The sequence below is a fragment of the Lepisma saccharinum genome, chromosome 4 (assembly GCF_977018435.1).
Source record: "Lepisma saccharinum chromosome 4, izLepSacc3.1, whole genome shotgun sequence".
NCBI lineage: Eukaryota > Metazoa > Arthropoda > Insecta > Zygentoma > Lepismatidae > Lepisma > Lepisma saccharinum.
This window is the reverse complement of record NC_139232.1, coordinates 103,751,470-103,765,969: the sequence shown is the minus strand read 5'-3', so window position 1 is coordinate 103,765,969 and position 14,500 is coordinate 103,751,470. Positions and strand designations below refer to the sequence as shown.

Sequence of the window (14,500 nt, the reverse complement as noted above, 5' to 3'; positions counted from 1 at the left end):
TTTACTGTCGGAGTGGTTTCGAGTGGTTGAAGAGAACGGATGTGCTTTCGTATTGCTCGTGGTCCGCGGGGTGCTAAACCGAGTGTCGCCAGGATGGGAGTGTACACAAGAATTCGAAAGAAACGCCCCCCCTTACGGTTATGCAACCCGGAATTTTATATCGTCTAGTTTCGCCTGGTAGAATAGTTCCCGAGAGGAGCAGTTTTTCCAAACCTATAACCGTAGTGTTTCCAACCCCGTATTGGTTGGTTGGTTGTTGATTTGGTGTTTTAAGTCCACAATGCACAGTATGACTAATCGGGACTGGACCTACAGTTTAAAGTGGGATCCGAACCACTTTGTGCCTCCACCGGGACCCCTTGATTACAAGGCGACGACGATACCACTACGCCATCCAAGCCTGTATTGCTTCGTAGAAGACGAAACCTTCACGTAACTTCTTCATTCGTGATTTGCATTTGGTTTACAGACTCACATTACAGGACACTCTTTTCCTGTATTGCATGTTTTCTGGAGCATTTATTATTCCTTCTGTGGAGAAAATTCTGTTATTATTTTACATCTTATTTTTCGCAGCTTCTCTACCATTTATTGGCTAATCGCAACAATGAGGATGAATGATGACTCGATGAAATTGATAAGAGGACAGTCATAAAGGAACCATGGGGAGCTAGATTCATATTTTTATTATTACTAATATCTTTCTCTTTTTTTACTTTACTTTTGGCTAGTCGCAACGATGAGGATTAGTGTATGATAAAATTCATGAGGGAACACTCATAAACAATCATACCCAGGCCGGGACTCGAACCCGGGAATTTCGGCAGCGAGATCAAAAGCCGACGGCTTACCACGCTCGGGCACAGCGGCGGCCAATTATTATTAGTGATATTGTCTCAAGTAGTGTATTTTCCCACCATATTCTTTCACACAATCATGAAACGGATGAAAATTAAAATGTTAAAATACCTGCCTACGTTGTTTTTTTTAGCTTGCAATATAAAGCCCTACTGCACGAAGCCAAATTGTGGGAATACAAAACAGAACCAAGTTAACATATCTTGGCCGTGGAAAGTGTTAATAGAAAATCTAGAAAAGAGCCATTTAACAGTTGCCTGATTGCTTTTCCATTTGTTGTATGGGAAGAATTGTCTGAAATGTGTGTGTAGTGGCAGGCAAAAGAGAACACAAAGATCTAATAGAGAGGCAACACTGTCATTGTTCTGCACTGCACAGACCACGCGTCTCATCGAGTGGGCGGGGCACTGTGGGTGCGAGCGAGCTGCTGTTGCTTCTGCAAAGAGAACACTCACAAACAACTGAATGACGCTCCGCTTAAAATCTAGTCAATCGAGAAAGGATTTGTTGAGGAAGTGAATTGAAATATAAACGCCAGAATTTGGTCTAAGCCTATAATGGTTACTAGCAATAAGAGCTGATCAATTTTTACATGTGGAATTCCGTAATGAAAGAGGCAACAGGCCGCACTCCACACCTTTAGTCTGGTAACACTAATAAATCATCTCATTATATGCGTTCGGTTATGCTGATTTAGCTCCGTGTAGAAGATATTTCTTCACATTTTTCTCACCTTGGCTTCCTTGAATTCACGAAACTGTAAAGCCATGAACGCGTTAACCCCCTATAATCACGGAGTCCCAGGTTCGATTCCTAGTGGTTCGGATCACACTTTCAACTGTAGGTCCCACTTCGGGTAGCCTTTTTGAGCATGAAATGGAATTAAAACAAAATTGAAACACGGTAACCCATCACAACACACGCGCAGATAGCGTTGAACTTAATGACTGACAACTACATCGAACTTTCAGGGAAGCTGGAATAAGGTCTATTTGCCATGCCAAATAGTGTGAATTTTCAGTCTCGTGGTGCTTTCTATACGAAGTGCAAGCAAGTTATCTAAAAAAAAATTCAAATTTGAGGGTGAGTCGAGCTATGTTTCATTCAATAAGACTCTTCACTTCAAACATATTTTGCTCTATAGCTGTCGATTTCGAATGGGCATCTAAGACTGGTTGCTTAACGGACCGGATTTGGAAAAAATCACGGACTGTCATAGTTCCAATCACACTACAGACATAGCAAAAATTGATCGCCTGAAGATGAGAGAAGAGGTGATCGCTTGATATGTCTAGAAATATATAGATAGAATATATAGTCAATCAAAAAGAAAAACAATGGATAATGTCCAATTAAGTATAGAAACGCTGTTAGAACCGGTGTTCATTCACAGAGCAGAAGGGTTATTTTGACAAAATTCTGTTTCCCGGCTGGCTGCTTCGGAGAAGAGGGCTTTGTGAAGTTGCCGCTTCTTGCCCAAGAGGTAGACCTAATTCGTTGTTTGGCCACGAGTTCCTTCGTAGGTAAACGCGGCAACAGAGGATCACTGCCATAAAGGTGGTTCCCGCGCCGGCTGAAAGAGCGACGGGAAATTAAAGAACCATTGTCACTAACTTCAGACAGACATCTAATCATTTCCTTAGGTTTCGAAGCTGATCCGAAGGGGGGACAAATACCAAAAAAACGACATGAATTAAATGATCGATTGGTCCGTCCTTCTGTTGATGGATGGCAATCCATATTAACAATAATAATCGTAAGCTTATCATTAAAGAGTCAACAATCAAAGCTAATACGCATCTATTGATCAGAAATTACTAGAGGGTTAAAGTTGTTTTTGTACCTCTTGTTATTTTAAGTCGTTCTTCTGCCACTTTCGGCTAATGAGGATGAGTGACGATTAGATTAAATTGACACCATGATACCAATACTGAAGCCGTGACTCGAACCCGGAAATTTCGTGGTATCGGAAGTGGACCATTTAACGCGCTTGGCCACCAAAGAGAACCTTCTCTGCGGCCAAGCGCGGTTAGTGATGGACTAACGATCCAGACACCGAATGTTCCGGGTTCGAGTCCCTTCACAATCTAAGACATAAGACTGTATCAAAACTTCATTCCCCTCCCCTCCACCTCAAATTTAATACTCAATCTTCCCAACAAAATTTCCATGCCAATTTTAGACTTCCTGTTGATATTGCTCCCTCCAAAAAAGCAATCTAAGACGTAATAGTAATACACAAGAGTTGGGATCCCTGCCCCCCAAAATAATTATCAATCCAGCTACCTGAAAATCCCACTAACTTCATTAATCGCCCACCATAATTTCCCTATCAATCTAAGGCCTAATATGTAAGAGTTGGATATCGCCCCCCCCCCACCAATATTACTTATTACCCGTAACAATTCCCCTGACAATCTACAAATTACTATTTGTATAACAGCAATGGCTAATTGATAACGTAATTAAACTTGTTCCCTGTTTACTCAGTCAAATTTCCATCACAGTCTGCGCCATAATGCCCCTCCCCCTGGGCACCACTGATTTAGAACTGTGACAACGTGATAGGTGTAATGTAACTAATAGTTAAGTGTTAGGAATGGGTGCATGTGTGCTGCGCATTTGAATTTAATGTGAATCATATCTGTCAATAATGTGAATATTAATATTATAGAATATAATATAATGGTGCAGGTGTGTGAAAAAGTAACCATGAGCACCAAGGTATCAATAAAAAAGAATTGGAAACATAAGTTGCATATGGAGATGTGTGCAATTAGTTTGTTCTGGGATGTAGCAAAGAACATCGGTTAAACCATGCGGGGTTTCAATACTGTGTCCACCCGCCGTTGGATTCAAGCACTGCATCTAGTCGACGAGGCAAGGATTTCACGAGAAGATGTTCGGTCTTCTCCTTAAACTCTCCCAAACATCAAACACGTGAAAATGTTTTCGATTGGGAGACTTCGCTGGCCAATCTACTCTTGAAATTCCTGGGGGCTGATTAAACCAGGTGGTGTTCGCTTTCGATGTATGGACGCTGCTGTTGTCTTGATCGAAAGTCACGTGCGAAATCTCATCTTCAAGGTGTCTCTCTCGCACGCTGGGAAGCGTGTGGTTTTCCAGCACTGCGATGTATTACTGCGAATTCATTTTCGAGGACACTTCCACCAATCCACCTACTCCAGACGAACTGATCCATCCCCACACCGCCACGGATATCCTGCCACTCCTAGCATGGGTAGAAATGTTCTCGGGGCCGTAGCGAGTGTTGTTGCGCCTCCAAACAAAAACCTGACCATTTTCGTCAGACGAAAATACTTTCTCGTCGCTCAAAATTACGTTCTGCCAAAATTCTTGAGGAGCTGGTAAATATTGTAAAGAAAACTGATCCGTGCTTCGTGATGGAAATGCATCATTGCTTCTTTCTCGACGGTGCCGAACTGTTGCAGCATGGCACTCCAGTTTCAACTCTTGGCGAATCTTCGTTGTAGCCATGAAGGGATTGCCCTCGCTCATCTCAATGATGCCTGCATCTTCTTCCCTGGTTGCCTTCCTCGGCCGGCCTTTGTTGGGTCTTCACTTCATTCCTTGGTCCCCTTTTTCCTCGTAACACCGAATCCAACGCCTGACGCAAGAATCGTCCACACCAAGGGTCGTAGCAATCTGTAGTGCAGCAGATCCGCCGCACAAGAACATGCGGACTATCTTCTCTCTTGTAAATTCCGAAAGTAAGGCATGATGAAATGATATCGTAAAGGAACATTCGGACCGAAGGGACATGCTACACGTGGCACATGCCTCTTGAAAACACCTTATCATTGGTGCATGTAGAGTTTCACGCCCATTACGGTGCAGAAAGTTTCATTTTATTGGTTCCGTTGCAAGTGACATGCTCAAGGCATAGATACGAGTAAAACTGCTGCAGGATCTCGAACGAAGCACCCACCGGGGCTCGAATTAAAGCCAAAGCGTGGTGGCAAAAGGCAACCGTGAAGTTACTGCATCTGAGATTTACGTCAAGCAGGGCCTGCGTGGTGTGTGCAAAGAAACTCACGCTTGCTTTAGGAAATAAGGATACTATTGAATCAATGCAATATAAAAGAGTATATACCGTAAAATATACATTATTATTGACTCATGCATTCCCTGAAAAAAATGCATTGTTTTCTCGCACATTTCTGCCCGCAATGAATATAAATGTATAATCTATTAAATTAAGCAGGTGCATGCAGATTTAAAAATATTGATAAGATAATTCAATTGAATTGAATTGTTGTTTTTTAAGTCCACTTTGTGCACAGAAAGGCTAATTGGGACTGGGCCTACAGTTTATAGTGGGTTCCGAACCACTATGTTGCTCCACTGGGTATCGAACCCGGGACCCCTTGATTAAAGGTGACGACTACGATTGCGCCATCGGGGAGGCCCTAGTCCTCTTACGGAGATAATTCGTTCGGAGCAATAGAAATGCCCTATCAAAACAATTGGGGAATATTATTTTCAATGTGGATATTCTTCGGAAAATATGTTTCTAACAACACTTTACCTAAATAGTGGGGACTTGGGGTGAGAGAGAGAGACGGAGTTGGAAGAGAGAGAGAGAGAGAGAGAGAGGAAAAGCACACAATTTTCTGTTCAGTGCGAACCTTTGGGATTGCTTTTTCCTAGCCCACCAAAAACACAATACGTATAACCCAAATACAACCCAAACCTTCAATGGCAAAATTGTGAGTCAATCACTCAACTGGAATAAAAAGTACGGATTTAAATCTAGGCCAGAAGATAGTTATTGCGCTACCATGTGCCATTACAAAAAAAAATCCACTTTGCCCGCGAGAATTGTCATGCCTGAGTGATATGTAGTTTACGTTAGTTGTGAGAGTTGCTTCAATTCCATTGCCTCACAAGAATAATGATAGCGCTGAAAGCATAAAATACAGAAATGTGCATGTTTGGCGTTCTATGAGAAAAGCAGATCCTTGTGTTTTCTTTTCAAAATTTACTAATGTTATGTCAACTTTTACATATAGCCAATGGCGACAGAGGATGAATGATGCTTCAGGGAAATTGATGAAGATTGAAGAAACAACGAAAAAGAAAAACTCATTATCAGAGGCTAGGACCCAAGAACCCTGGCTACGCAGCATGTTATGATATTTAAGTATATCACGGATTGCTGCTAAATCCATTCCTAGATATTTGTAATGAATGAACCCCCACCCCCGCTACGAGAAAAAGAAAGACTATAGGATGTGAAACATTCACAATGTAATTGCATTGCTTTACATCGCTCTTGGCTGTATTCCAAATGTAGTAAGAGATCAGCGATAAGTTGGATTTTTTTTTTTTTGTGCCAAGGTATAAGTGTATTTGAGCGCAAGGGCTACCTATTTCATCATTTATAAAGAGTTAACTTCGTCGTTACACTAGCACCAGGCACAAATGCATCAATTTCTATTTCGGTTATTTTACATCGCTCTTCTGCCTCTTGAGTTAATCGCGATAATACGGATGAATTATCAATTTATAAAATTGTGACGGGACAAACTCAGTGATACATTCATGCCTGACCAGATTTCGAATCTGGAACATATGACCTCGCTTCGCTAGAAAGGCTGGCAGAAATGTATCGGAAAAGTATAGGAGCACCAAGAACCGGTTTCACCCAGCACAGACAATGAAATCATTTACAGCGACTCGCTGTGGCAGTGTTGCTCGTCACCCCCTCCCCCTCACTCGCAGATAGCATAGCCTTCTCAGCACCCACATGCTGATGGAAGAGTGGAACCACAAGCAAAACAACCTGCGCAGACCCACGACTCCTGTGCACCGTACTCCCGCGAGGAGGGGCGGGGGAGAGTGGACCATGCTTCCTTATGGCCCGAACTGAAGGGAAGAAGGGAGATCTGCGCGGGTACTTTTCGTCCCAAGGATTTTTTTCGTTGTGTTCGATCTATACTTTTCGTTTTAGGCATATTCCGACTGGAAGGTTTCTGGCACCCCTCCGTCCCCCCCCCTTCCCACCATGGTTAATAAATGAGACCCTTGCACTTTCAAAACCCTTATCGCAAGAAAAAGCTAGCATCAATTTTACACCACCATACAATAAGATTTACACGGGAAACATTTCCTAACATATTTTCTTGATTCGGACTAAGGGCAAATTAAAAATAGTCAAAGAATTAAATTACTGAAAATATGGAAAAGCGCGATACCGAAATCTGTGAGTGCGAAGCGAAAATCGAGAAAAGGAAAAAAAATTAAGTATAAAAGTATTCGAATAACCAGATTAAGAGAGAAAGTTATCACGGCTCGAACAATGCAAATGAAAAAAAAACGGGAATACGAATTGAAATATACGACAATCGGAAGTAGGCTGAAGGAAGCAAATTTTAATAAACGTGGAAAGAAAACGTAATGAAAGGAGCGCTGGTTCGATTCGCGACGGAAGCTCATATTTGTTGTTCGAATCCCACTCTACACTGTATGTCCAGATGCATTTACACTTAAAACAAACTTCGTGGAACTTTTTCCAAATCAGATGTCGCCAAAAATTTAAAAACAAAAAGAATAACTCTGAAGGAAAAATGCCGAAAGCGTTATTGCAAAATGAAAAAAGAATCTTCACATATTCGTTCGGAAGTGGTAAAAGAATAATAAAAAACTCAAGCATAAATGTTAATAACACTTGTTATTATTACCAGAGACATTCTCAAAATAAACTTCTTTTCCGTTAAAATCAAATCAAGAGGAAAGCAAGATCTCCACCCGGTCGCGTGAATCTGTGGCTAGATTCAAGAGTTGGAAACACTACGCTTCTCGCGAGCTGCTATTCCTGGCGAAACTAGATGATATAAAATTCCGGGTTGCATAACCGTAAGGGGGGACGTTTCATTCGATTTTGAGTGTACCTAGCCATCTACCGGGCGAGAATCGGGCGCGTTTTGTTCGGGCTTCCAGGCCTTCCGGTGTAGCCTCATGTGCAGGGCTGACAACCTCGAAATGTTTCTACACATATGGAGTAATAGTGTTGACGTTTTTAGTTATCGGTGGTGTGCGAAAAAAAAACCTGGGCCCCCGATGTCAGAACAAGTGGAAACGAGTGAAATTCGATAACTGTTGAAACAATTGCAGTGCTCCAATGAATCCATCGTTAAGGAAGGGAGGCAACTGAACGACAGAGTTACACATTTGTTGGATAAAGTTTCGGTCATGGAAAGCGATGTAAACAAACTCGTTCACGAAGTCGGTGAGTTACAAGGTTACTGCAACTGGCTAGAGAATCGTCTTGATGACCAAGAGAACAGGAGTAGGCGTGAGAACCTGGTGTCTTTTGGCATCCCCCAGGAGGATGGCAAGGAAGATTGGGAGACGACGGAGGGGAAAGTGAATGACCTCATCGAAACGAAATTGCAAGTGGGTTTAGGTGAGGATGACATTCAACGTTGTCATAGAATAAAAACACGTATATAGCAAGGACCCTCCCCGATTGTCTGCAGATTTCTTCGCTAGAGTGTTCATGGATGAAGATTGCTCGCTCAGTGTGAGGAAGGAACGCCAACTGCTGCTCCCGTTCATGAACGACGCCCGCAGGAAAGGTCATCGATCCCAGCTGAGTTTCCGACATCTCCTTATTGACGGTCGCAAATATACGCTACGATACCTGCAGGATTTTCCGGGCGCCCAGAATGCTGATGACAACAACACCCAAGGTCGTCCTGCGGCTGGTCAACGACAAAACCCTCCCCTCCCTTTCCCCAGAGATCCCAGAGGACAAGGAAGAGTAGGGCCGAGCGACCGCCAACTTGCTTGAGGACCTTCACGTAGCCACGCCCATCGTTTGCAACATCAGGTAAGCTGACGCCGAGTGTCTCTGTCTGGGAAAGCAATGAGGCCGCGAGATCCCCCTCGATTCAGGTGATATGATCCATATTTTTATGTGACGTCACAACTTTAAAATATGTCACTGATATATTATACTTTTATGAAAGGACACGTAAATGTTGTGTTATTGTATGTAATAATGCACCTGTTTGTAATGTATATCTTTTGTTTAATGTTTATTGTATTTTATTCTCTGTTATGAGTAGTTTAATGTATCTTTATGTTTGCGAGAGTGCACTATACGAATTTGTATTTCTAAAGACGTATAGATGTCAGTTTTGTTGATAGTATCCTTTTGTAGATAGTGAGTGATTCATCTGTACTTGAATCTGTGTTCTCGAAAATAGTATAAAAGCGAGGATATCGCGTAAGAAACATCACACACTTTTTCGCGACGGATCGACGAAGCTTTTAAACTTAAAAAGAACTCCTCGGTGTTGTGCATACATCTTGGTATGGTAGTTCGGGGCGCAAGCTAGGTCTATGTGATCATAGGCTTGCCGATAGCCACGCATTGAGTTTATGCGTTTTAATTGAGCCAATTCATCGACAAAGCGAAATCCTCGCCTTCGTCTCAAGTATATTTGCATTATAATTGCAATAAATAAAGAATAAAACCTTTCAGTTTATACATACTGCAGTAATGTGGTTTTATTTCTCTGTGCTGTGAATATTGTCTTTGACTAACAGTATCCCTGTACCTGAGAGGAGTCTATGTACTTCACCGAGTCTCATCGTTCACCGCTGAGTATTATTAAGTTAATATTAATAGTATAATAATACGACGCGTCAAATTGCAAGAACGTATCACAGGAATGCAAGAAAGCGACCCTCTTGCCTGTGACTCAGTAAATTGCAATCCAAAACGAAACACCTTTGGTCAGTTAAACTTTCACAATAAGAATAACAATAGCAAACACTTTAATATTGCATATCAAAACGTACGAGGGCTAAGAACGAAAACAAAACAGTTTTACCTAAGTGTATTATCCAATTATTACGATGCGGTGGCATGTTCCGAGACTTGGTTAACGTCTGCGCATGCTAACGAGTAACTGTTTGACGACAGATACGTCGTATTCAGGACAGACCGTGACCCGATCTCCTCGGGGAAAAACCAAAGGCGGAGGTGTCCTGCTGGGTGTTCGACGGAAATTCCAAGCCTCCAAAATATACTGCAATCTTGAGGACCCTACCGTTGAATGTTTAATTGTTAAAGTTAAAATGGATGATGAAACTAACTTGAATATGTGTGTAGTATATGTCCCGCCTGATTCCCCATCTAAAACATACGATACACTGTTTGATCACATAACCTCGCAATGTCCGACTGGGTGTCGACTACTTCTGACAGGCGACTTTAATATTCCAGAAATCGTCGGCTCACATTCAGATTTACTAAATTCAGGAAACACGTGTCTACATTTGCAAAATTTCCTCGAATTCCATTCATTAAAAAACTGTAACGATGTGTTAAACACTTATGGCAAAACGTTAGACTTAATAATAACCAATTTGAACTACCTATCTGTTGAAATGAATGAGCTTCCGATAGTACCTGAAGATAAGTACCATCCTGCACTAATGCAGTGTGCTACTTACCCACAACCGCGCAAAATCAAACCCGAGGCAAGACAAAAACGATATAATTTTCAAAAGGCTGATTTTTTAAAACTATTCAAAGAATTTCAAGTTGTAAACTGGGATGTATTAAGAAATTTTAAAGATATAAATGATGTGGTCCGTACATTCTATGGCATTTTAAACTGGGTATTTGATAAATGCGTCCCCTACATGAATCTCAAGTCGCAACTATATCCATTCTGGTTCACCTGGGAAATAAAAGAGGATATAGCTCTTAAAACTATGCATTATCGGAAATGGAAAAGACAGATCGGCGATGCCGCCTTTCATGAAGCTAAATTTAAAGAATTGCGGTAGAACGTTAAAAAACGCATCTCCAAGGAGTACGATGAATATCTGCTAAACTGTGAATTAGGTATACAATACGATCCCAAAAGATCTTGGTCCTTTGTAAAAAACAAAAGAAAGAAAACACCTACCCACCCCACCACCTACTAAAATAAATCTCTACGAAGCGGAAAAGAAATTGCGGATACATTTGCTCGTCATTTCAAGTCAGTCTATAGCGATGACAAATCAACCTACAAAAAAACATTCCCCCTGGATAACACTAACGAACTATTGGACATGCTCCATATTGGTGAAATTTCCCTAAATGACGTGGAAGATGCAATAAAATCACTAAAACCGAAAAGATCTGTTGGTCCCGATATGGTCCATATGGTACGTGATAAGAGATGCTGGGAAAGCCTTAAGTACCTGCTACACATCTTATTCAACCTTTCACTCTCCACCTGCGTTTTCCCGGAAATATGTTAGCTTTCTGAGGTGTGTCCCGTACCAAACACCTTCGACAAAGCTGATATCAACAACTATAGGCCAGTCGCTCTTATTTAAACTCCTGCAAAACGCTTCGAACAAATCTTATGTAAATACATTTCCAGACACCTTCATCCGATACTGTCCCCTCACCAGCATGGATTCACACCTATACGGTCCATTGTAACAAATTTATTGGAAATCTCTGACTTTATAACCTTGATACTGGACGGGAAAGGGCAAGTTGATGTAATTTATACTGATTTTCCAAAGGCGTTCGATCTTGTTGACCATGATACACTTCTCCAAAAGTTTCACCATCTTAACCACTCAGTCCGTGTTTTAAAACTAATCTCCTTCTACCTGAAAGACCGAAAACAGTATGTTGGATATGATAATAGCATGTCTACTGTATTTCAGATCTCCTCGGGTGTCCCGCAAGGATCGAACCTTGGTCCACTGCTATTCTTGTGATTGTTAACTATCTCATAGAATGCCTGCTACATTCCAAGAAACTCTTGTACGTGGATGACCTGAAAATATTTAAGTCTATAACGAACGATAATGATAGCTTGGAACTTCAAAAAGGCATTGAAAGTCTTGTAGAATGGTGAGCTAAAAACAAACTAAAACTCAATTTTAACAAATGCAAAATTATAACTTTCACTCGAAAGAAACAACCCTACACGCACACTTACACAATTAGTGGCCACACGTTACACAGAGTTTCAAGTTATAAAGATCTTGGTGTTCAGTTTGAAGAAAATAACAGTTTCCGAAAACACATCGACCGCATTGTAGCAGAAGGGTACCGAAACCTAGGGTTTATAATGAGAATGGGAAACGACTTTAAGAAGTTAGAAACATTCCAAATGCTATACAATATCTACGTAAGGTCGAAATTGGAATACGCGTCTATCGTCTGGTCCCCACAAAACCTAAATGAAACCAGCAGAACAGAGAATGTGCAAAACAAGTTCCTTCGATTCCTAGGACTGAAAAGAGACGGCGTTTACCCCAAATATACTCCTTATCATACACTAAAAAAATACTTCAATGTACAATCCCTAGGTGATAGAAGAAACATACATCAGTTACTATTCTTACATAAACTTTTAAACAACTTATTAGATTCCTCTCAGCTGCTGTCAGAAATCCTTTTATATGTACCATATAATAAGGTAAGACCACGGAAAGAGCTGTTTCAAGTACCGAGAGCTCAAACAAAGTCAGCCAATGCGGCACCCAGTCGGAGAATGTGTAGGTTATATAACGAAATTGCAAAGACATATGATAAGGTAGACATCTTCCAAAGTTTTCGAAGGTTAGAAAAGGAAACTGAAACTTACTTCCAACACCAGACTTAACATTGCTTAGTAGTTCAGCCTCTTTATGGACAGGTATTTTTTTCATTTTCATTTTGTGTTATTTACTAATTACTAATTACTATCATTACATCTATATATCATAGTTTATAAATGTAAGGTGAAGCTCATATGTTTTTCCTTGGTTATTTTCTTGGTAATATGTGCAAGTTCTAACCCCAACTGTCGGGTTAATCATTATACTTCTTTTTCATATCTAATCTTATATTAATTTTTATATTACTGTAACACATATTATCATAGTATTGTACCTTATGAATTATTCTGATTGCATATTTTGTGTACCAAACAGTGTTATAATACAAGACACTGTAAGTGGCAATTTGCCTGTAGTGTCATGTCTTTAAATAAATAAATGAATAAATAAATAAATTAATTAAAAATGATTGATACTCGAGTTTGGACTCAAATTAGAAATTAACCAGTAGACCTACATACAAACGAGGTAGGCTAAAATTTAGCTTATTCAATTATGCGTTAATCTATGCTAACCAAATTTATTTCAAGTATGCCTTCTATTTGTTATCGTCGTGAGAACAAAAAAGTATTTTCTTCTAAGTGTTGTAATTGATCGCTCTCTTTGAAATTCTATAAATAAGAAACGGGTGGTCCAGTCTTTATGCAATTCTAGTATAGTGCAGGCAGAAACGTTTATGACATAATTCTTTATTTTCAGATTTTCAAAATTTGTCAAAAAATTGTTCTTATCAATTTTTCCGAACACCTATTTTTCAGTATTGGATAGTCCTACAAGTACAAAATTGGTCTTGTTTTAAAGCTCTTTGCATTTGTTTTTAAAATCCATTATCATTATCAATTCATACCTACGAAACTGGTTTTTAACAAATTTTTATTCAATCAAGTAAAGATTTACGTTGAACTTTGAAACACCGCACACAGCAATGACCTTTCAACCGTGGAAACTGTGGGCTTTCACTGCGTGCGGTGTGACGGTTAATCTCATTCAAGTCCAAACACGAATCTTAGAATTTTATTCTCAAAAGCTTTGTTCGTTTTTTAATATAAATGATTCTGTGTGTTAAAACACACGGGCAATATTGTAGTAATATATGAATTTGCTTATTTTGTGGATTTTTATCTGAAATATTTCATATTAGACGAGAGGGGAACATTATGAATGGAAAATTGGCTGGCATTACCTGAATAAAGTGAACATCAGAATCTCAAAGTAATTGAAACGAAACATTATCAATAAATAAGTCTGAGGCAAAAGTTAAATTGTTGGTTTAAAACTTACTTACTTTTACAATCTTCGAAGCAAACAGACCTCAATCCCTAGGAGTAAATCTATTACTTGATGACATATTGATGGTTGTCTTTCCATATAATTGGATCCCTTATTGTAGATCAATGCAAGTAATTCCATTGAAAGCAGCTAATATGACTTCATAAATAAACAATCTAAAATTATTTTTAATTTTTGCAGAGTACTGGATCATATATTGGCCAAGAAAGAAGGAATTACCATCGATCAAGCTGGAACGGTGTTTTTTTATTTGTCTTTGAATTATTGTGGTAGGAGCAACATGCTGAATCATCTCAATTCTAATTTAAACGGATGGAAATCACTGTAAGTAAGAGTTCAATATTTACAGATTTTCTTGATGCATTAAAATGCTTGTAGATGCTTGTAGATGAATATTTTTCTCAGGTGAAGCAACTGCTGAAACATGATTACTACATTTGGATCACCCTGTATCTTTTCTATTTCTAAATATCTGTTCTTTGCAAATATTTGTTTTAATAATCTTTCCAATACCAATTTCGAAACAGAAGTTCCCTGCAATTTTTGATTCTCTCTGGTCTCACGGTGCAACACCAACTCGTCTATTTCGTAGATTTGGTATTAAGTGGAGCATCTTGAGTCTGCACCGTTTCCACTACGTTCTAAAGCTGTTCAGTGTATGGTGTATGGTCACGTGGTGCGTGCTAACTAATCAAATTAA

The 14,500-nt window shown here is 39.9% G+C and overlaps 1 protein-coding gene across 1 annotated transcript in view; it reads left to right on the top strand.

Annotated features, from left to right (window-relative positions):
- The window catches only part of LOC145986690 (aminopeptidase N-like), a 120,197-nt gene that overhangs the window by 91,629 nt on the left and 14,068 nt on the right, over positions 1-14,500 (top strand). Inside the window, exon 9 of the mRNA XM_083121003.1 lies at positions 13,981-14,124. Coding sequence (XP_082977129.1) covers positions 13,981-14,124 — 144 coding nt within the window. The remainder of the gene's footprint in view (positions 1-13,980; positions 14,125-14,500) is intronic.